The 22917-nt window shown below is 36.1% G+C and overlaps 1 protein-coding gene and 2 long non-coding RNA genes across 3 annotated transcripts in view; 1 reads left to right on the top strand and 2 right to left on the bottom strand.

Moving 5' to 3' along the window:
- The window catches only part of ITGAV (integrin subunit alpha V), a 93825-nt gene that overhangs the window by 34390 nt on the left and 36518 nt on the right, over positions 1 to 22917 (bottom strand). Inside the window, exons 3-12 of the mRNA XM_040475595.1 lie at positions 22228 to 22319; positions 19717 to 19831; positions 14335 to 14396; positions 11857 to 11902; positions 8376 to 8501; positions 6560 to 6604; positions 5730 to 5773; positions 5585 to 5641; positions 3082 to 3134; positions 2525 to 2727 (exon numbers count right to left, since the gene is read on the bottom strand). Of these exons, the coding sequence (XP_040331529.1) occupies positions 2525 to 2727; positions 3082 to 3134; positions 5585 to 5641; positions 5730 to 5773; positions 6560 to 6604; positions 8376 to 8501; positions 11857 to 11902; positions 14335 to 14396; positions 19717 to 19831; positions 22228 to 22319 (843 nt within the window). The remainder of the gene's footprint in view (positions 1 to 2524; positions 2728 to 3081; positions 3135 to 5584; positions 5642 to 5729; positions 5774 to 6559; positions 6605 to 8375; positions 8502 to 11856; positions 11903 to 14334; positions 14397 to 19716; positions 19832 to 22227; positions 22320 to 22917) is intronic.
- LOC121030800 (uncharacterized) lies at positions 8977 to 16149 on the top strand. The gene is made up of 2 exons (XR_005790417.1): positions 8977 to 9122; positions 16043 to 16149. It is a non-coding gene; the product is annotated as an uncharacterized LOC121030800 (long non-coding RNA).
- Positions 15928 to 19299, bottom strand: LOC121030801 (uncharacterized). The gene is made up of 2 exons (XR_005790418.1): positions 19245 to 19299; positions 15928 to 18987 (listed from the first exon to the last, which is right to left on the bottom strand). It is a non-coding gene; the product is annotated as an uncharacterized LOC121030801 (long non-coding RNA).

Raw genomic sequence — 22917 nt, 5'->3', positions numbered from 1 at the left:
GGATTCTGTGTCTCCCTCTCTCTCTGCCCCTCCCCACACATGCTCTGTTTCTGTCTCTCAAAAATAAGTAAACGTCAAAAAAATTTTTTTAAATATATATTTATCAAAATATAATTTCCCAACAGAAGACAACTCTAGTGTTGAAAAACCATTTAACAAAAATTATCTTTAACTTTTCTAAACTTCTCATTATTTTATATATCCTAATTATCTTCTTGTTTTCTTGGCTGGCATCTGTCCAGTCTGGAAAGCCCTACTTTTTCACACAACTGATTTCTTCCTTTAATCATTTTAGTTGCTCTTTTCTGTGTTTTCTTCCCCTCTTTCTGGAGGAGTATTGACAAAAACTGCACCTTATACATAACATATACAAAACATAACTTCACTGTTTTGTTCTCAGTGTCCCTCTTAATGATACCTAAGGTTTTCATAGTGGGTATAGGTAGAAATGGGGGAATATAGGATGAACTGTTTAACAAAGGGTTAATGTCATCAGGCTTACACAAAGAAAAGATCCAGGTTATAACTAACAGTTCATATTATATATATAAAATATAGATACATATAAACTGTAAGTATATATAAATAGTTGCATAAATACAGATCAGATCATTTTCCACTCAAGATACCATTATTCACAAGCCACTATTTGAGGCAATAAGACTCCAGGAGAAACTTGGGGAGAACAAAATCATCCTTTCTGGTATCCATTTCTAGAAGTAAAATCTGTTTGTCAAATCTCTGTAAAATTTCATTATTTTTTATCTGCTGTTTATAATTATTGTATTCACTGGTAACACAGTTTGATAAAAATATAGAAAATGGAATGAGCTGTTGGCCAGATCATAATACTGAGGAAACTTCCTTTAAAGTGGCTGGAATACCCTTAAGACAAGGTGATGGCAAACATGCCAGGCTCTCCCCGAAACCCCAGAGACAGCGGCCCTGCTATAGCAAGGCAGAACCTCAAATTTGGCCCTGTGTTTTCTAAGTCGTTTTGTTATCAATAAGTAATAGCTTGCTCTGTTCTACAGTATTCTTTTCAAGTTCTATTTTAAACTTTATACCAGAGTTCTTTTGATTTAAGTTCTCTTGGTAGTACAAATCTTTAGGACTCTATTTTAGGCAGCAAGATGTTTCTGTGAACAGTTCTTACTAACACTGAAAACATCTAGAGCTAAGGTTAGAAATGACACTCCCAATCATGACACAGAACTACCCATGAGGTAGGAGTAGAGTAGTCTTGAAGCCTAAAAGGTGTTTTCTTTTTCCACCACAACTTGGAAGATATAAAATTCAACTGTATTTTTGAAGTTTTCTCTTTAACTTATAACTTTAAATTTTAAGGGGCATATCCCTATATATGATCGATTATTCAAAAAACCAAAAGTTCAACTTTCTATTCTGAGAGTTTTGTACCAGTATTTCTTTTTTTAAGGGGCGCCTGAGTGGCTCAGTCAGTTAAGCGTCCAATTTCAGCTCAGGTCATGATCTCACGGTTTGTGAGTTTGAGCCCCATGTTGGGCTCTGGGCTGACAGCTCAGAGCCTGGAGCCTGCTTCAGATTCTGGGTCTCCCTCTGTCTGCCCCTCTGCTGCTTGCACTCTGTCTCTTGCATTGTCTCAAAAATAAATAAACATTAAAAAAAATTTTTTTTTAATCTTGATAATTTATAATCTATATTTTACTCTAAGTTAAAAGTCACTTTGATTTTTAAAGATATCTACAGATATTGGAGTGCCTGGATGGCTCAGTTGGTTAAGCAACCAACTCTTGATTTCAGCTCAGGTCATGATCTCACGGTTTGTGAGATAGAGCCTTATTTTGGGCTTGGAGCTGACGGCGTGGAGCCTGCTTGGGATTCTTTCTCCCTCTCCCTCTTCCCCTGTCCCATTCTCACACACGCCCATGTGCACACATGTTCTCCCTCTATATATAAATAAACTTAAAAAAATAAAGAAATTATTAAATGGGACTATTATAAAACAATGAGCTTATATTTTTTACTTGCCCTCACAAAGGGAGTTATAACATCCTTCAGAACTCTCAGGACTTCTCAGATAGCCACAACAAAGTTATGGCTTTAAAAATATTAAAGGCAAATCGTACCTCTAAGGGATGCAGTTAGAGTCAACATTGCCTTGACAATGTGCCTGGGTGCATTTTTTACATTTGTATCCAAATGGACAGTAGAGGGCACTGCTGCTAAGCAGGACAGAGACAACAAATCACCAGCTTACTCTGGGCTCCCTGGGAATGCAAATTTCCTTCAGAATTTAACCATTCCAAAATTCTAATTTGAGGCTGTATGAATAATAACTTATGAGAATAATTTTTTTTAAAGTTTGCTCAGATTTTTAAGGAAGAAGAGCAACTGTCGTTTAACCTGGAGTCACTATCAATCCAGTGCTTCCTTCCAGGAAGGAGGTTTGCTCGTATGAACAACCACAGAGGAAGGTACAAGACTTTTCCAGGTAGACACAGAAAATTATGGACCCACAATTACTGAACTTTGTTGATCTTACCATTGAAGCCATCCTGGTCCAGATCCCCCAAAGGTGCTATGGCACTGCCGAACCTCGCAAAGACCTCAAACCCATTCAGCTTGGTCGTCTGGAAGTCTCCTGAAGGTCTTTGCAGGGACACTGAAACCTGTCCCACCTCTTGGAGTTTGCCATCTGAGCCACGATCCATGAAGAGAGGGGCTCCAATAAACACATCTGCGTAACTAAAAGAGCAGAACCTCTTTCACCAACGCAAGATCAAATTCCACCTGTTAATAAAAAACTCAATTTCCCTCTTTCCACATCTCTCATAACCAAACTGAAGCAAAAAATCATTTCAAATTCAAATCTTCCTTCAACTCTTTTAAGAAACTATGAGTAATTCATAAAAATTACTTTATTCCTTCATATCATAAAAGCTACTGAAAGAAATTATGAACATCATAGAGGTTTTCTCATATTCACGAGAAACAGATTAGAAAGGGGACAGAGAAACAGAAGAAAAAATGTTTAATTTTGGCAAAGCATTCATAAACATGAGAGGAAAACTGTTTCTGGAAACATCTTTTTAAACTTACTCATCCCCATTAATGTCAGTGGCAGCGACAGAAAATCCAAAATATGCAGCCATCTGGATAACAAAAAGAAAATGAAATGTTTACATTTCATCCAACTAGCTTTGACAGTTAATATTTATTGTATATTTAATCAAACGGAAAAGGTTTTTATTTTTCTCTGCACATAGTTTCAATCTAAATTTCTTCTCTTTTGGGGGCACCTGGGGGGCTCAGTTGGTTAAGCGTCTGACTTTGGCTCAGTTGGTTAAGCGTCTGACTTTGGCTCAGGTCATGAGCCAGGACCTGTGGTCAGGACCTCACAGTTTGTGAGTTTGAGCCCAGTGTCAGGCTCTGTGCTGACAGCTCAGAGCCTGGAGCCTGCCTCACATTCTGTGTCTCCCTCTCTCTCTGCCCCTCCTCTGCTCATGCGTGCACATGCATGCACTCTCTCTCTCTCTCAAAAGTAAACATTAAAAAAAAATTAAAAAATAAATAAGTAAATAAATTTCTTCTCTTTTGTTTATTCTACCAACACAATCAGGTAATGAGGCATTTTTATTTCCCTAGATTTATAGGCAAAACATATCCCGTGTATATCATTTCGGTGTCTTCAAAACATGCCACTTAAGTCTAAGGATAACTAACGCTCCTTCCCAGGCCTAACCTATTATCACCCTTCTTCTCCACTGCCCCAAAAATGTCATACATACACCATCAGAAAGATACATAGTCACAGACAGAAGTTTTAATTGAGCCCAAGAAGTTATCAGTGGGAGTCTATGCAGTAAAGATAATAGATAATAATTATTAATAGATCATAACTGGCTCTCCCTATGTGACCACTGCTACTCTCAAGAAATTACTGTTTAGAAAGATACTGGAATGACTTTGTTCTTGTCTCACATCTCATCTGATTACTTGCCAATAGCTTTGCTTTTGAGTTATACACAGTGCAACTAGTTTTGGGTTTATTACAGGATTATGTGAAGGGAGAAGGAATGTCCTTTCCTCCACTACAGAAGACTGCTAGACATCACAGACAGAGCAGACTGGCTGGAAATAAACCTGAAAAGAAAAGTTCTAAACACAGCCCAACATGCAAAGCAAAACTACGAGAGATGACATTTTAAAGATGAACTAAGGTGAGGAATGAGTCAACAAACCACAGACAGGAAAGTTAGCAAAAGCTTCCAAAATTTGACTGGTGGAGATATCAGGAAGGAATGATATGGGAGATTCCTGCATCATCTATTTTGGGTTGACAGAGTATAAGTGAAGAAAATGAAAGGTGCAGTCTGTATCCAATTGCAAGACCAGAGCATGTGTAATAAAATGTATTGTATTTACAGTGCAATTTAAGAGAATACTATTTTGGGGTCTTAACCTTGCAAGGCGTTCGGCCTGAAAGTGTAAAGAAAGGGCATTTACTTAGACAAGTTTTTTCCTGGGCACTAGGATTAAAATGTTTTCATTTGATTTGTTACTACAACCCCATAAGAAAGTTACCAGTACCCCTATTTTTACAAATGACCCACCAGATTTACAGTGGCATATACCTTGTCCAAAGCAGTTAAGACTGAGAATGAAGAGCCCAGGTCTGTCCTAAAGCAAAGCCTCCTCCCACCCCACAGCAATAAAGAAAGCATCATGGACTGCGTACGTGATCCAGAGACATACACAGGCATCTGACAGGAGAAGGTGCTTGAGGTCAAGAAGTCAAAACCTCACAAAGGGATAACCACCCCCTGCCACGACTCTAACGGGTTGTCAACTGCGGGCCGTTTGTTCCGTGCTGTGAACCAACACTGACCGCTACACGTGGGATGAGGTTTCTGGGGGCTGAAAGTCTACTTCCTCATCCTATCAATCCTCTTGCAAAGCCCAAAAATCTCTACTGAATAAGAAGTGGGCTTGAATCCCAGATCTGCCACCTGGGATATAATTATTTTTTCTGTAGCTACTGATTTTTCCTTTGCCATTACTAACTGGGTATTTAATTCTCTGAGATATACGAAACAAAATGTTATAAAATGCCTGTACCTGCAGAGAATGTCTAGTGCCTAATAGTACTACTTTTTAACTGAAGAATGTTTTATTTCTTGAACTACAAATGAAGTTTACTGATGACATCTATAATACACACATCTGTGCCATGCTTCGTTTTGCATCGAAAAAAAAAAATGAAAGGGCATAGATCATTCCTTAAAGGAGAATTTAATGTCATCAGCAAAGAAAAAAGGAAGTTTTTGTGGTTTTGTGTTTTTGACATGTATGTGTGCAGTTTGTGGATTTCCTTAAAAAACAAGCCATCATGTGCAATTACAAAAGGCTTTGTTTACACAAATTACTCTGCTTGAAACAAAGGTGAATTCTTTAAAGCCTATTTACATTTACAACATTGAATATTAAACCAATATTCATTACATATTCAACGTAAACCATTATGATACTTACAAGAAAAGTTTTAAGACATTGTTACAAAATGCTGATGTGGGGGAAAAAAAAAAACATTTTAAAAGCATACCTGCTCACCAGTAAAATTGTGTAAGGAGGACATGTTTTTCCCATCATAAATATAAACCTGTGGAGGAAAAACAAAAGCATATGAAATATCATAAAATATAAGATAACCCAGAGATTTTTTTTTAGATTCCTTTTAATTTTCCTACCATTCCCAAAGTCCTTGCTGCTCTTGGAACGCCTGAAACAAAGTCTGAAACAAAACAAAACAAAATAAAACATAACTCATATTCAAGACCAATACTGAAAACTGTAGGAGGAAATGGATATCTCAGAAAGCTTTAAGTTCTGTTTTGTTATTTCAGTAGAAAACAACAACAACAAAAATTCTTTAATGGTACTCCATAATAAATGACCATAGTATTTTTTAACAAGATCAAATCCTTACAAAATACAGAAAGATTCTTGAGAACTCTCAAAGAAATGCATGTGTGCCCTCAGGAATCTGTAATCTTATTAAAATGAGAACAGCTAAGATCAAGTGACCTAAGAACAAAGGAAAGGCAGTGACACCGAAATGTGGTCAAAATCAGGTGAAGTCTGTGATTCATAAATTGAGCTCTGAAGGGAGATGGATGGACAGACAGAGGATGAGGTAACAATCTTACATACAGAGCCCAGAAAGTTACAAGTTATGTCTACAAGAAGAAGGAACTAAGACCCTCCAAGAGGACCAAATCTGCTGAAAAGCAAGAAGGAAGAAGCTGAAGAAAAACTGAAACGCCAAGGGCGGGAAAGGAGTGGATGGGGGAAAACAAAGGGGCACTCAGCAACTGGCTGGTTCGACTTTCAGCAGCTGCAGATAAAGTTTAATGTAGACCAACCTTACATCAATGTACTAACATCTCCCCATTTCTGTTACATTCTATAACAATGGTTTCAAAACCCTTTAACTGCTGAGGTTTTGCAATGTTACCTGTTTTGAATGTTTAGTCTATATTTTTTAAGAAGGGGTAAATATAATTCAAGTGTATCATACCATCGATGCCATCACCATTGAAATCTCCGACAGCCACGGAATAACCTGAATAGGAAGAACAAAATGTGAAACTCCATCAAGGCACAGTCACCTACAGCATACTTGCTGAGTAGGCTTCCCTTGAAAATATTTTCAAAAAGGATTGACCCTTGAACAATGGGTTTGAGCTACACAGGTATACTAATACACAGGTTTTTTTCAATAAATATAGTGCAGTACTGTAAATGTATATTCTCTTCCTTATGGTTTTCTTAACATTTTCTTTTCTCTAGCTTACTTTGTTGTAAGAACACAGTATATAATACACATGACATACAAAATATGTCTTAATTCACTATGTCATTACTAAGGCTTCCAGTCAACAGTAGGCTATTAGATTTTGGGGGAGTCAAAAGTTATATGTGGGGCTCCTGAGTGGCTCAGTTGGTTAAGCGTCTGACTCTTGGTTTTGGCTCAGGTCATGATCTCATGATTTGTGAGATCAAGCTTCACATCAAGCTCTGTGCTGACAACACGGAGCCTGCTCGGGATTCTCTCCCCCCCCGCCCCACGCTCCTCCCTTGCTTGGTCTCACTCTCAAAATAAATAAATACATAAACCTTTTTTAAAAAGTTACATGCAGATTGTCGACTGTGCAAGGGATTGGTGCACCTAAGTCATACACTGCTCAAGGGTCAACACAATTCCTTTAGTTATGCAGTATTTTGTTCTCTAGAGGTAACAGATGCATATGTACATGCTAAATGAATCTAAAGGAAATAGTTACACCCTAAAATAGTATTTTTCTATTAGAAAAATAAGACGTTAATCAACTTCACAAAGGAGTCAGTTAAAAATGGTAAATTTCTCATAGATACAGAGTATAGATTGGAGGTTAGCAGAGGCAGGGGATAAAAGGTGGGCAAAATGCATGAAGGTGGTCAAAAGGTACAAACGTGCACTTATAAATAAGTCATGTGATATAACCTAGAGGATGGTGAGTAACTAATACAACTATGTTGTATATTGAAAGAGTAGAATTTAAACATTCCCAGTACAAGAAAAACAACTGTAGCTGTGTGTGATAATGAATATTAACTACACTTATTGTGAGCATCATTTCACAGTATATAAAAATATCAAATCATTATGTTGTATACCTAAAAGTAATATAATATTACAAGTCAACTGTATCTCAATTTTAGAAAAACAGGGTAAATCTGTAATTTATCTTAAAGGAGCAAAAAATAACATATTTTTTTCAATCAGCAAAGTACTACTGCTGTCCTAAGTCCTTGGTTTAAAGAGTAAGAGAAACCTAAAAGGAGAAAACAAAACTCAATAAACTTTAAAGACCAAAGTTTAACACAGTGAATAACACAGAGAATAGAAGTTTAGGAGTCAGACTGCCTGGGTTTGAACATTAGAACAGCAAGTTACTAAGTGAGTGACTTCAGGCAAGTTATTTTGCCTTTTTGTGCCTGAATTTCTTTACCTACAAAATAGGGATAATAGCAGTACACTGTCACAGACCTGTTGTAAGGATTAAATAAATTAATACAGATAAAGCATACTTAGAACAATGCCTAGAATACATAAGCATACTTTAAAAGTTATCTATTACTATTAATTGTTGTATAAATAATCACTCCTAAATTTCAACTACTGAAATATAACATAACCTAAGCATTCATTAACAATTTGAAGTTACGTTCCTGTTCCTTATATTTTAAAAAAATTCAACATAAAAGATTGTCCTGCTTAAAGCAGCATATGCAAACACAGGGCAAATACACTGCAACTCCATATAATGAATCCATATTTTGGTTTTACTTACCCAAGTAACTGTCATCAAAAATAGCTTGAGCAGTCCGAGTTGCCAACTGGTTATTATACTGGATGCTGTAAACTTTGGGGTCATATTTAGATACAATTTCTGCCACTTGATCCGAAATGAGCTGACCTGAAAAATATATATATAATAACTTTCTAATGGGAATTTATGATGCAGATGATGGATGGTACCAGCACAAGAGTAAATAGCATTCAAGGGGTGCCCAGCTGGCTCAGTCGGTGGAGGATGTGACCCTTGGTCTCAGGGTCGTGAGTTTGAGCCCCACACTGGGTGTAGAGATTACTGAAATATACAATCTTTAAAAAAAGAGAGATTGGTATTTCTAATTATTAGCCTTAAATAACTCTTCATAATGCTCAATCTGAAAGTTGATGTTCTGTTCAAGCTAGTTCTTAAAATTAGTCACTGCTAGGAGTGCCTGGGTGGCTCAGTGGGTTAAGCATCCAACTTCAGTTCAGGTCATAATCTCAAGGTCTGAGAGTTCAAGCTCAGCGTCAGGCTCTATGCTGACAGCTCAGAACTCGGAGCCTCCTTCAGATTCTGTCTCCCTCTCTCTGCCCCTCCCCCACTCACCCTCTGTCTCTCTCTCAAAAATAAATAAACATTAAAAAAATGTTTAAAAAAAGAGTTTGAAAATCTACTGAAATAATTACCTTTACTGTTATAAGAATGAATCGATTGTTTTTTTCCACAAATTATTTGGATACCTTTATGAAGAGGCCTGAATGGGTGAGTTCACTTTTCTTCACAACCTTAAGGTAGCCAAGAAATCTAAAGCACTACACAAAAATCAGATTGTTCCTGACCCCAAGAAAAGTTGGCTGACTTATCAAAATGCCATCTCCATACATGAAGAACATAATCTCCTCATTTCTGCTGTTTCAGAAAAAAACCTCATAGCCAACATTTATCAGTCTGTTCCAATCTGTCCAGTCACAAAGGTTTACTTTAAAGGTAGGAACACTTTCTGTTTGGGTCAATAATTTATCCTCTGTGCCTAAACAGACCTAACACATAGCAGGAATTCAACATATATTTCTTTTTTTTTTTCTTTTTTTTTTTTAATTTTTTTTTTCAACGTTTTTATTTATTTTTGGGACAGAGAGAGACAGAGCATGAACGGGGGAGGGGCAGAGAGAGAGGGAGACACAGAATCGGAAACAGGCTCCAGGCTCCGAGCCATCAGCCCAGAGCCCGACGCGGGGCTCGAACTCACGGACCGCGAGATCGTGACCTGGCTGAAGTCGGACGCTTAACCGACTGCGCCACCCAGGCGCCCCTCAACATATATTTCTTGAATCAAAGAACACAGGAAAATTCTATCATCTCTTTTGAGTAAAACATTACAATTTTCTCTATTCGTATAGAGATAATTCTGAGATCTGTGGAAAAATTCATTCTGGCATACCTATTAATTCAGGGTAAAACTCGATGATTTTAATCTCATTAGAACAAAATATTCTCTGCCCAGCTACTGAGTCTTTCAGTTACATTTCCTAGACCATTTACTAATAAAACTCAAATCAACATGGTATTGATTGTATCTGTCCTAATTTTTAAATAGGAATGAATACAGACACTGTATAATACCCAAGGTATTAAAAAAAACTCGTCATTTAAACATGTTCACAGCTGTGTCTCTTAAAAAGGCAGAGATAACTATCAGTCCTGACTGAGAATTACAAAATCAGTCTTTGGTTCCCAGGCATCCCAGCAGACACTTCCCTCCCCTCCACCGAATTCCATAACTAGCAATGGAGAAGAAAAACAATTCCATGTTTTTTTCTCTTACTAGAAAGTATTAACCTCATATGTGATTAGAATTATTTTTGTGTTCATTCTAAAACTTGAAAACTCTGTTTTAATCTCATATGCGATTAGAATTATTTTTGTGTTCATTTTAAAACTCGAAAACTCTGTTTTAATCTCATATGCGATTAGAATTATTTTTGTGTTCATTTTAAACCTCTAAAACTCAATTAGAATCTTCCTAAATCATTTCATTTTTCAATAAATGTATATAGTTCACAGGAATCCAAATTCTTTCATTTAGTGTGTCTCACATGCTGATTCATCTTTCCCTGATTTTTCTCTTTTCTTCATTCCCTCCTTTGTCATCCCTTTCAACTTTTCATTTATTTCTATTTCTCATTCCTTCTTATTGTTTTTCTATCCTATTTTCCCCTTCAGTAAATTTCTTCTTGAGTTTCCCTTTCTGTGAAACAAAAGCAAGTGTGGGTTTTCCTATGGAAAAGCAAGTAAGGAAAGCACAGTGTAGAATACAGAAGTAAAATGCAGAATTAGAAAGTAACTTGCACATCCATGCAGTCACAGGTTTTTCCAGCTCTTCCAAATACTGATAATGCTTAAATGTCAGAATGCCAAGAAACAAAAGTTCTGACTCTGTGAATAGCATTTATTAGCAGAAAACAAACGTGAATAAATTAAATATATAATTGTGTGTATATAATCATAAATGAAACATAAAGCAAGTAAACAAATTTAGGTACCTGTTTTCAAACTTTCAGCAAATAATGATGTTATGCATTTGTTCAAATAGTAATATTATTGGGCCTCCCAGAATGACTGAAGAATGCAGTGTTTTATCTTTATTTTGACACCAGTTTAATTACATTCTTTTGAAATTTCCTAAGACCCACTATTTTAAAAGCTCCCCAAAACGAAGAAGTCATTCATGATGTCAATGGTTAATGAGAAAATAACTATTTAAATATTCTAATGAACAAATTGAAAATACTTTAAAACCATGAGCTTTCAGAATACCACAATTTGCCTGCATAGATCAGTTCCACACACTTCCTAATGTTTACACTATAGACTCTAGAGTAGAGACAAGAAAGCATGTATCACAAACAATAAAAATAAATTGTTTTAAATTACTTTGTAGATTTACATTATAATTTACTTTAAAAATATTGTTTACTTTCTACTAAAAATATATATAATATATATTATGTATTATAATATGCCACAAATTTTCTATATATTATATTATATATAGGATGTTACAGTGCTTTTTAAAAAAAAAATACTGTGAAACAGATAGCAATTACACATTTAAATTGTATTTCTCAATTTCTTTCTTTAAAATAATTCGAAAAATCGTATAGGCACATGGTAAGCCAAGCAAGCATTAAACACAATCATTACTGAGTAATTTAAAAAATATTATCCTAGGGGTGCTTGGGTGGCTCAGTCGACTAAGCATATGACTCTTCACTACTGATTTCTGCTCAGGTCATGATCTCATGGTTAGTGAGATCGAGTCCCATGTAGGGCTCTGCACTGACCATATGGAGCCTGCTTGGGATGTTCTCTCTCCTCTCTCTCTGCCCCTCTCCCTACTCATGCTCGCTCTCTCTCTCTTTCTCTCTCCCCCTCTCTCTCTCCCTCTCTCTCTCTCAAAATAAATAAATAACTTTAAAAAAATATATCAACCTACCTTGCCAATAAAAGCTACCAGGACCACCAAGAAGTACTCTGTCAGCCTAGATTAAACCAAACAACAAAAAAATACATATTTAAAAATAGGTAGATTTAAAAACTGAAAGCAATGTAATACCCACAAAAGCCATATATATATATGATATTTAATACACATAAAAGCTATATAAACATATAACAAAATCACAAATCTCAAACTCTCCTGACTCATTTTCAGTAAATTTTCATTGTACTTTTCTAAAATACAATAAAAATGTTTTAAAAGTTATGACTATTAATATATGAAAATATACAAATATATACACACATTGATTCTATAGATCTGGCTGGTTCGCAACTTGTTAGCAAGTACTACTATAAAATATTTTTGAGTTATAGAACAAAAAGTCATTAATTTTGTATATTACATTTGTAACTATATAGACAAATTTTCTTTCTAGTAATCATTAAAATTTTTTTGGCTAGAAATGCCTCAGGAAGCTCAGTCAAGTATGTGACGCTTGGTTTTGGCTCAGGTCATGATCCCAGGGTTGTGGGATCGAACACCATGTTGGGCTCTGTGCTGGGCATGGAGCCTGCTTGGGATTCTCAATCTCTCTCTCTCTCTCTCTCTCTCTCTCTCTCTCTCTCTCTCTCCCTCTGCCCTCCCCTGCTCACAAACTCTCTCTCTCTCAAATAAAATTAAAAAAAAATTTTTTTTAATGCTTTGAGAGCACCTGAGTGGCTCAGTCAGTTAGGCATCTGACTCTTGATTTCGGCTCAGGTCATGATCTCACAGTTCATGAGTTCGAGCCTTGCATCCAGCTCCGTGCTGACAGTGTGGACCCTGCTTGGGGTTCTCTCTCTCTCACTCTCCCTCTGCCCCTTCTCCACTTGTGCTCTTTCTCTCAAAATAAATAAACTAAAAAAAAATAAAAATAAATAAAAGAGAAATTTTTTTAATTCTTTGGCTAATGAAAAATTATTTTTAGTGTCTTGCAGATCTAAACAGGAATGAAGTTAGAAGGTAAATTTTTCAGTGTATATAATATATACAATTTACACTTGACTAGCATTTCTTGTATCTGTAACCAACTATAAGTATCTAATTCAAGATAACTGTATTTAGTGTTTGAGCATAATGTTTTGGACATTTCTTCCCCCCTGGAGACAAAAAACGTAATTCTTCCCCTCCAAACATACATATAGCCCTTTCAAGCTTTCAACAGACAATTTCCTGTCCTGGTTATGTAAAAGGTACTTCTAAGTTGTCTGCTGTAAAATGACACCTTTTTTCCAGAAATGAGTTAAAGAAAGTAAATAACTAATTTAGTAGTGAATGGTTGCTATATGAGAATATTTCTGGGGTTATAGTTACATAGGCATAGGTACAGAAAACATAGGGACTTTTTAAAATATAACACCTCTTTGAAAATATATCATGGAAGTTTAACCTAATATTATTAGTATACTTTACCTCTCTTTGTTTTGCTTCCTCAAATTTTGAATTATGAGTAATTATGAGTAAATTTTGAATTATGAGTTTCAAATTGAATGACTTACATCAATTATGTAATAAGGAAAGTTAACTAGAATTATAGACCCAGTCTAGAAAAAAATTTTTTTAAATAAAGATAAAATATAAATTAAAAAAAACAAGAAAATGCTTTATTAATTTTCTGAATTACATGATTATAGTTTATATCATTTTAGTAAATTTATGGCATTTGTTGCTCATACTTTCTAAGAAAGCCATATTAAGCTTTCTAAGGAAGCTCTATTTTTAATTAATATATTTGAGATTTCTATCTCAAATAGAGAAATTAATATTCTCAATTTGATATTCAATATTTTCACATATCTCACCAAAAAAATCCCCACATACACAAAAGAAAATGACATAAGGAAAAGTATTTAAGAAAAATTTCCTTTGAAAACATAAACTGAATTGTTATTTCAGGAAAACAGATAAAAACTGTCAACTCTGGAGAGCATGCTCGCTTAGTTAAAAATACAGAGTCACGCATCTGAGATGTTTCACAATAATTAAGCTGCTTCAGCTTTACTTGGTGCCTGTAGGCACATAATAGATGGCAAGCATGCATGTTTCTGAGCTTTTATGTAACTAAACTCTAATTCTGTAATCAAGCTCCTAGTGACAGCTTTTGTGAATTTCAATCAAAAAGACAAAACTTTAGTACTATATAAATTTATCTAATTAGAAATTTTAATATAAAGTCATAATAGTTATCTGTAATCTACTGAGATCTTTTAGTGTCCCCCACTCTCATTTTGATGTCTATTTCAAATAGGCAACGTCCACTAGGGAGAGAATATGAGCCAAAGAATTTCAAAATGCATGGGACATTTTTATTAGGTGTTTTCATAGAACAGGTAATAATTATAAAGAAGCTGAAGTATTGAGCAAGTAATTTTTAACAATGGTTTAGATAATGAGGTAGATCTGAATCTCATTCAGTCTTAAATGAGAACTTACTTTGGTAAAATCAATGCTGAATCCTCCTTGACAAAATCCCTGTCCATCAGCATCAATATTTTCTAAAATAAAAAGATTGGAAATATACACAAACCCAAAAACAAACAAATGACATAAAACAAAACATGAGAAAAATCTGTATCACTGTAATCATAAGATAATGTATTGTTGAACTGGGAGTGTTCATTCAATGTGGCATTTAATGAGTTATTATCACACTCTAAAAAAGTTACTATGCATTTTTACCAGCACCATTCTCTCAGATAATGGCAATAGAGAGAGATCAATGTATCTGGAATGGTCACCAGGAAATAGAAACATCACCTAAGATGGTAGATTTCAAACTTATTTTTAACCATAACCCACAGCAAGACTATATTTTATATCACAGTCCATATAACCCAACATGTATGTTATTGTATGTGTGTATAACACATACATGAATAAGACAAAATTTCACGAAACTATCACTATTACCATGGACAATATATTCTGATACTTTCTATTTTATTTGACTCCTTTTAAAAAAGAACTACTGGTTATGATCCACTATTCTGATTTCATGAAACAAAGATGAGTTGTGATCTACAAGTAAAATTCCAGTTTGAATTTGAAATTCCAGTTAGCACTCTACAAATTTATTATGAATACCAGTAAAGAGATACATGCACTCCTAATACATACTGACTACACACACATTTTACAGCCAACAACAACAACAACAACAACAAATCTATTAAAAACGTACTTCAGGATTTTGGGAGAGGGCCAGACCCTAACTTAATATTCAGCAAAGAGCGAAATACAAAACTATCTTCGCAACATATTTAGAACTGCAGTCTAATGAAAGCGAACATCTTTAAACACGACACTGATTATTTTCCAAATGATAACAGACTCAACAGTTTGACTCTTTTGTAGTTACCCTTTATTTTGTAGTTCTCACAAGGGGACAATTTCTGGACAAGTAGCCAGTTCATTTAGATTAACCCTAATCATGAGTAAAACTGGACCTAGAACACAGGTAAGGATGAATCTGAAGGCTCTCCCTTGTTTTATTTCGAGGATAACAAGGAACAATAAAAATACTACTCTTTAGTTATCAAGCATTTCCTATAGACAATTACAATATGTAAGTAATTATGCTTTCGTATTACTAAACTTGCCACCCAAACACAGGAACCAAAAATATCTATTTTCGGTGTAACTGAAAGGACAATTTCCAAATATTCCCATCAAAATTTTTGAACCCATTTTAAAACCTGGGAACTGCCCCAAGATTACACACTTAATAACTAAATTTAGAGGTTGTTTTATTAAAGGCCTCAAGAGGGTAATGCTGCCCCGATGTGAATTTGTTTTAACAGGAGGGAATGGGAGAATGTGGGGCTGGGGTTTCCAGTGTCTAGTGAATCATACTGATTCACTGAGGAAGTCTGCTCCGACCTCAAGTTGGCTCTTTATTTCCTTTCTTCAAGTTGTATTTAGGGAACTATTTCAGGCTATTTTTAGAGACATCCCTTTTTGATTATCATACTGTACAGTTATCTCCTTTATTTGGTTTCTCAGAACATCCCAGCAAGAAAACATGACTGTCCTTTAAAATTTTATTAACAGGTACATATTAAACTGAATGTTTATGACAATGTGAAGAATTTTATGTTAACTACAACTATTTCCGTGAAGGCTTTTGTTTTTATTTCTACAGATGAATAATATTTCTCCCATTCATCAAGCCTGACAGCATTATAAATAATATTACTGATTATGATAGTAAGAGCAGTTAATGTTCACAAAGCCCCTTCTGTGAGCCAGGTACTGTATGAAAGCATTTTCCAAGGTACGATCGTTTAAATCTTACAGCAATCCTATGAGAGATACTAGTATTATTCACAATTTACAGATAAGGAAACTAAGCCTTACAGAAACTTAAGTAACTTGACCACAGTCAACCAGCTAGTAAATAAGAAAGCAAGGATCTGAGCCCAGGTGTGTCCACACCACTAAACTGCACTATCTCAAATCAGCAATGTGCTTGTAATTTCCTGAGTTAACAATCAAGGGGAAAGAAAAGCCAGCTCATTATCATTACTGAGAAAAATCTATGTACAAATGTCATCAGAAAGCGGAAGGAACAAAGGACTCAGTCTGATCACGGAATTAAGAGCATGTAAGTTAAATGATTTGTGGGTCAGGCACTTTTAGAACAGAAAGTCATCTGGCCTATTGTGTAAAGCCGTAGGTCACAGATAGTTATGAAAAGCCAAAAGCAAACATAATCAGGAACAAGGAAAATTTTTCACAGACAATGAAGTTTCATGTCCAGCGTGCCCACACAGGTCATGTTGAAAACAAAAGCAAACAAACAACAACCCCCCACAAACTACCACTACCAAAACAAGCAAAGTTATCAAGAAGTTAGCAACTTAGCCCTTCAAAACTGGCACCTCCATGCAAAATCAATCATTGGTTGAACAATCTATGGAAGCATGAAGAAGATAACAAAATACAAAAACTCTATCTCTGAAGTCTTTTAACCAAATCAGTGTTTTACTAATAGTGAAAACAAAGGCCCAGAGTGGTTAAGTGTACCACCAATAGCTGTCGCCAGGTTGCTGACAAAATGCTAGAATAAACCCAGGTTCTCAGATTCCCACTCCTGAGCATTTCTTCACCTCTGGTCAAGTTGCTCTTCGTAATTTGGGTCTGTACATAGCTTCATATTTCAAAGTTTGAGCCAAAAAACATGTGCAGTGATCAATGGATACTGAAAGCTAAATTTATTAGGATGAAAGGCACTCACTTTGATGTTTTGAGGTTATTCTTTTGCTTTTTCTAAGATTTTAGGTTTTATTATTTGATTAACGATCAGCAAACTTTCTGTGAAGGACCATATGCAAATATTTCAGACTTAGGGGCCAGCCAGTCTCTGTGGCAACTATTTAACTCTCCCTTTATAAACAACATGTAAACAAATGGGTGTGGCTGCTTTCCAATAAAATTTTATTTACAAAAAGAGGCTCACAAGCCAGTTTGCTGACCTGATTTGGATGTTAAATAATTTAGAAAATAAGGGTTAAAATGAGTTTATAATTTTTGTGCCTATATTTACAATTTCTGTGCCTAAACCAAATAAGCAAAAGCATTATGTAACAGATACATCATGCAAATACTGCCTTCATCCTTTAAATACATGTTGAGAAAAAAAAAATGGTCATTACAGAAAAGGCAAAATGAAAAAACAACACTAGCCTAATCTAACAGTATATCCACATGAATGGATCATTTCTAGAATGCTTGCTTTCAGAAGGGTACCAAGTATTTCACACACCCAGAATTATCCAAACCTGTATTCGTGAAAGCACAATGTATTCTTTAAGGAAAAGCTGTGGTTAACACTGAGGCAATTGAAATGGAAAACATATTCCATTGTTAGTATTTACAAGGGAAGGGCTCCTTTGGAATAAGATAGAACTGGGTTCAAGTCCTCATTAGATCACTCACTACTAAAAGATGCAGGAAAAAATTACTTCCAACAATCTGAATCTCAGTTCCCACATCTATCATGTGAGAATAGGGTGATTTTTACCTTTATGTCCATCACATAAATGGTAAGTTACAAACCTGGCGGGCAAGAGTTAGCTCATTCCTCCTAGCTATAAAATTACCTTCTCACAGTAGCAACATTCTTGCAATACAGAAATTGCAAACACAAATGGAATCCTCACATTTTCCGCATACCAAAAAGACGACAGGACTCTAACCCAAACAGCAACATAAAGGTGGTGACACAGATGGCATCAAACACGGAGTAGAAACCTGCCAGCCTCCTCTGTCCTGTGATGCGGTGTGCTTTCTGACCAATCCAAATAAATAAGCACTTGTAGGGAGGTATCATTCTTTTGATGTTGACTTCTCACAACATGCAGGGTCAAGTCGGTGGGTGAAGAAATAAGCGTTAATAAAACCGTCTGCAATTTCTTGGAAGTTCAACTGCTTAAAATTTTAAGGACTGAACAGCTCCTTTGGCCTGGTGTCCCAAGTCACCTAACACGGATGAAAAGAATCCAGCAGGTAACAGTCTTACATGTTCTACTTCTGTTCCTGATTCTCTCTACTAAACTATCTGGTGACCAATGGAACATAAAAAAAGAAACAGCCTAAAAAGTGCTCTGGATATAAATACCATAAGGCACTTCAGTAAGCTATTTTTACATTGCTTGTATAAAGAGGATCCGGAGTGGTGGCCACTGAACAAAGACGGGAAGGCAAAAGAACTGGAATCTCCTTTGGAAAAGCACGATCAAAATTATAAGGACTCAAAATCACCTTTAGTCACCACATGAATTCCATTTGAAATTTCAAACAGTGTTAGACAACAAAGTGAGATCTTTTGGATCATCAAAAGAAGAGTAAGGCTGATAACAGACTGACAAAGAAACTGACTTAAGAGGAGTGCCTGGCTGGCTCGGTTGGTGGAGTGTGTGACTCTTGATTTCAAGGCTGTGAGTTCAAGCCTCATGTTGGGTGTGGAGATTACTTAAAAATAAAATCTTGAAACAAAAATTTTTTAATTAAAAGAATAATAAAAGGAGGCAAATTCAGACTCAGAGTCCTGAGCTGAATGTTTTTACCTTCCTATATAAACTCTAGCTCTTTAAGACACATATATGTCTTGGGGCGCCTGGGTGGCGCAGTCGGTTAAGCGTCCGACTTCAGCCAGGTCACGATCTCGCGGTCCGTGAGTTCGAGCCCCGCGTCGGGCTCTGGGCTGATGGCTCCGAGCCTGGAGCCTGTTTCCGATTCTGTGTCTCCCTCTCTCTCTGCCCCTCCCCCGTTCATGCTCTGTCTCCCTCTGTCCCAAAAATAAAAATAAAAACGTTGAAAAAAAATTAAAAAAAAAAAAAGACACATATATGTCTTAAAGACATACATATATTATACATACATTATAATATATTATACATATATTATACTTATATTATATTATATTATATTATATTATATTATACTATATTATACTATATTATATTATACAAACATTATAATATATTATAATATATACATAATATATTATACATATATTATACATACATTATTAATATAAAGCTCTAGTTCTTAAACTCTGGTATCCATCAAATCGCCTTGAGGAGTTTTCCTAAAAATGTGGGTAAACAGGCCTGAGGTAGACCTACTGCATCAGCTTCTTTTGTTTTAGGAAGTCCTGCATCTGTGTTAGAGAAGGTCAATGGAACATCTCTTGACTAACACAACATGTCTACAATTTTTAGACACACACACACACACACACACACACACACACTTTTAACAAATTAGGCTTCCCAACCCTCATTTAAAAGTTGGTCCACTTCTTATACATACTTGATCTGCATGGAGCATACTCTACAGTCTTTGCTCCATCCTGAAGAAAGCATGTTCCAACTGGCTCTCTCTCCTGTTTCATTTCAGTCCTCCAGTGGTACAGTGGGGCACAGGCCTGAAATCAAAGGTGGTGGTCCACAACATAAAAATTCCCTGAAAAGATTAGTGTTTCAGACAATCTACACTACCCCAGAATCGAACAACACTTTCTAAGCATTAATAGAAAGTAACCACACCTATCCTATACTATGAATTCCAGATCACAACAGTGATAAGTACCTTTTTCACATATTTCACTTTCAAAATGGCAAAATTATTTCATGTAGCACTTTTTTTGATCAGCACTAAGCTGATCTAATCAACACTGTAACTAAATAACATTCTTACACACGTAGACTACACCCTAAATTATAAAGCAAATAATTTATTATTAAGAAAAAAGTAAAAGACTTTGCAGTGCTCATTTGATCTACTTTCCAAATAAATTGTGACCCTTCTGTTTTCAGAGTTATGGATTTTAACGCCATACACGAGCAGTAGAATAATGTATGCTTTAATAACGTAGTAATCTACCAAAATGTAACAGTTTAACTTGCTGGCAAAAAAGTTCAATGAACTTTCTGTAATACTTTTTGAAGCAAAACATTAACACAAATGCTGGAGACTTCAACAGTGGGTTACTCTATATTTACCCTGAAAAAAGTGGAAGGAGATGATTGTTGCTACTTCTCTATATGTACTTGATGTTTCGTGTATAAGGACTATTTGCACCTGCTTACTTCTACTTCTTTGCTTTGTGCCTAGAATGACCCACTCTCAACCCCATCCTTGACCTCCAATTAGACACATCCTGTAGAGTTCCTGTGAAATTTCAGCTCCTAAACAAATTCTTCCCTAATGCCCCACCATCATATTTTTAAAAAAACAGCAATAAATACTATGCAGGTAATTACAACAGGGAAGGGCTTTCTGGGGAAAAGAAATGAAAGCTGAAGTCAGAATGACAAGGAGCTAGCCAAGTGAAAATCAACAAGGTGAGCATAAAACAGGGACAGGGAACAAACACACTAAGGTACTAACTGCAGTGACCTGGCATATGGAAGGGATGAAGATTAGTGTGGCTAAAGCCTGCAAGATGGAGTGAGATGATGCCAAAGAGACAAGAGCCAGTGACCTGGTTGTGGGGGTGCTTATAAGCCAGGATAAGCAGGGATTTGAAGTCTATGTGTGATGGAAAACCACCTGACGGTTTTAATTAAGAAGATGAAATGCTCTGGTTCATTCTGGCCCTCCTCTGGAAAAAGGATTGCAGAGGAGGAACCGCAGAGGATGGACTGCAGGAGAGGAAGCAGAAAGAGGAGATGCGCCACTGCAGGAACCCAGGGAGGTTACAATAGTGGCTGGGTACAGGGTGGAAACAGTGCAGGTGATGATTTCTAGATGGATGTGGGATACATTCTGGAGGCAGAATTGATAGGGCTTGCTGGTGGAGGGGATAGAGAGTCATGGCTGTAAACAGGCTGGGGAAGTTTTATATGGAGAGCATTATCTTCGTGTTTTTTCCTTTCTGATGAAGGGTAACAAGAGTTCTATTTTGGCTATGTTCATTTTGAGTAACACAGGAGATATCCAAATGAAAATGCCATATAGCTAGTTCGGAAACACTCTGAAAATCCAGGGAGAATTAAGAAATAGAGATATAGCTTTAGGGATTATGACATATAGACTGTATTTACAGCCATGGGACAGGATAGGAACAGCCAGGTAAAAGGTGTAGTTAGAGAAGATGGTGGCCCAGAACCCAGCCTAGGACACTCAACACTTAGAAACTGAGCAGAAGAGGAGCTGCTCAAAAAGACAGTGAGGATCAGGCAGGGAGATGGGAGAAAACCAAGAAAGTACAGTGTTCCAGAAGCCAAGGGAAGAAAAGCAGTTCAAAAAGAATGGGCTAACTGACCTTCTTGAATGGTGCTGAGTGGCAAGAAACATTCAACAAGTACCAGTGATTTCAGTGACCTGAAAGCCAAGGGTGACTTTAGCCATGCCTACCTGAGTTTGACTGTGGTTGGGAAAAGAACAGGCAGTGAAGAAGTAGAGGGGATAACTGAAGAAAACACTGAAAAAGTTTCTGAAAAGAGGAGCAAGGAATGTGGCATAGCAGGGGAAAGAGGCAAAGGGAAGGCTGCAAAGAGGTATTAGTGCGTGTGATTAATCACAGGCACACTCATCCTGAACCCGGCTGGACAGAAACACCCTGAGGGGAAGGATCAACAAGAGTGGAGAAGGTAACAAGGCAGGAATGAAGGTGGAAAGTATCAGAAAGCAAGTCTGTGAAGGGCAGGACACAGAAGATCTTTGATAGGATGGCCTTTGATCAGGGCTATCTTATCTCATCTTGTCCTGTACTCCTGAGCGCACTGAGTTTTACTACTAGCTTTCAAGCAGAAACTTTTCTGTGTTTCCACATAAATTGACAAAACTCACTTACAAGTAAATATCCAAAAGACTTACCAAAATTTTATCTTGTTTTGATCTCACAGATGCTCCAAACCACTGGTGGGACTTAAACTCCAATGGATCATCCTTGGCATAATCTCTGTTGCCTAAGAAAAAAATATATTCTTAGTATAACAGAGTTTATTTCAATCCAGACACACAAAGAATATACCTTTGATTAACCAAATTTGATTAATCAAATGCCACATTAGCTATTTATCTCGTGTACTTGCTGAATATCAGGAACTTTCAACTAACCAAAGAAATAAAATACAGGATGACTAGAAGTGTCCCAGGGTTGTTATTAATCCCCATTAACTGTAATGCAGATGTGAAAAGGTAATACTAAGTAAAGTTTCCCAGTGACTAAACTATAAGATAACTATTAAACACTTATAATTACCTACTGTGCTCCTCAAAGTTCTATGATATAAATATATTTATGAAAACAAAAGGCCTTTGTAAAACACGAGTAGTAAAAGACTAAAGTAAAAGACAAAGATAGCGCAAGCGGCATTATAACACAGGAGTTAGAATCTAGGAGACATGATCTGGCTGGTGGGAAAAAGAATCAGATTTGGTACACTACATGCAAATATTTGTTTTCAGTTTACATTTTCGAGAAAATTATTCCCAATGTACTAGCCACTCATGTAAAGTATTGCAAATTAAAAAGAAAGAAAGAAAGAAAGAGAAGGAAAGAAA

This window comes from Herpailurus yagouaroundi, unplaced genomic scaffold (genome assembly GCF_014898765.1).
Source record: "Herpailurus yagouaroundi ecotype Mexico unplaced genomic scaffold, PumYag 140, whole genome shotgun sequence".
Lineage (NCBI taxonomy): Eukaryota > Metazoa > Chordata > Mammalia > Carnivora > Felidae > Herpailurus > Herpailurus yagouaroundi.
Note: the sequence above shows the minus strand (reverse complement) of the source record. Positions and strands in the feature narration are given on the sequence as shown.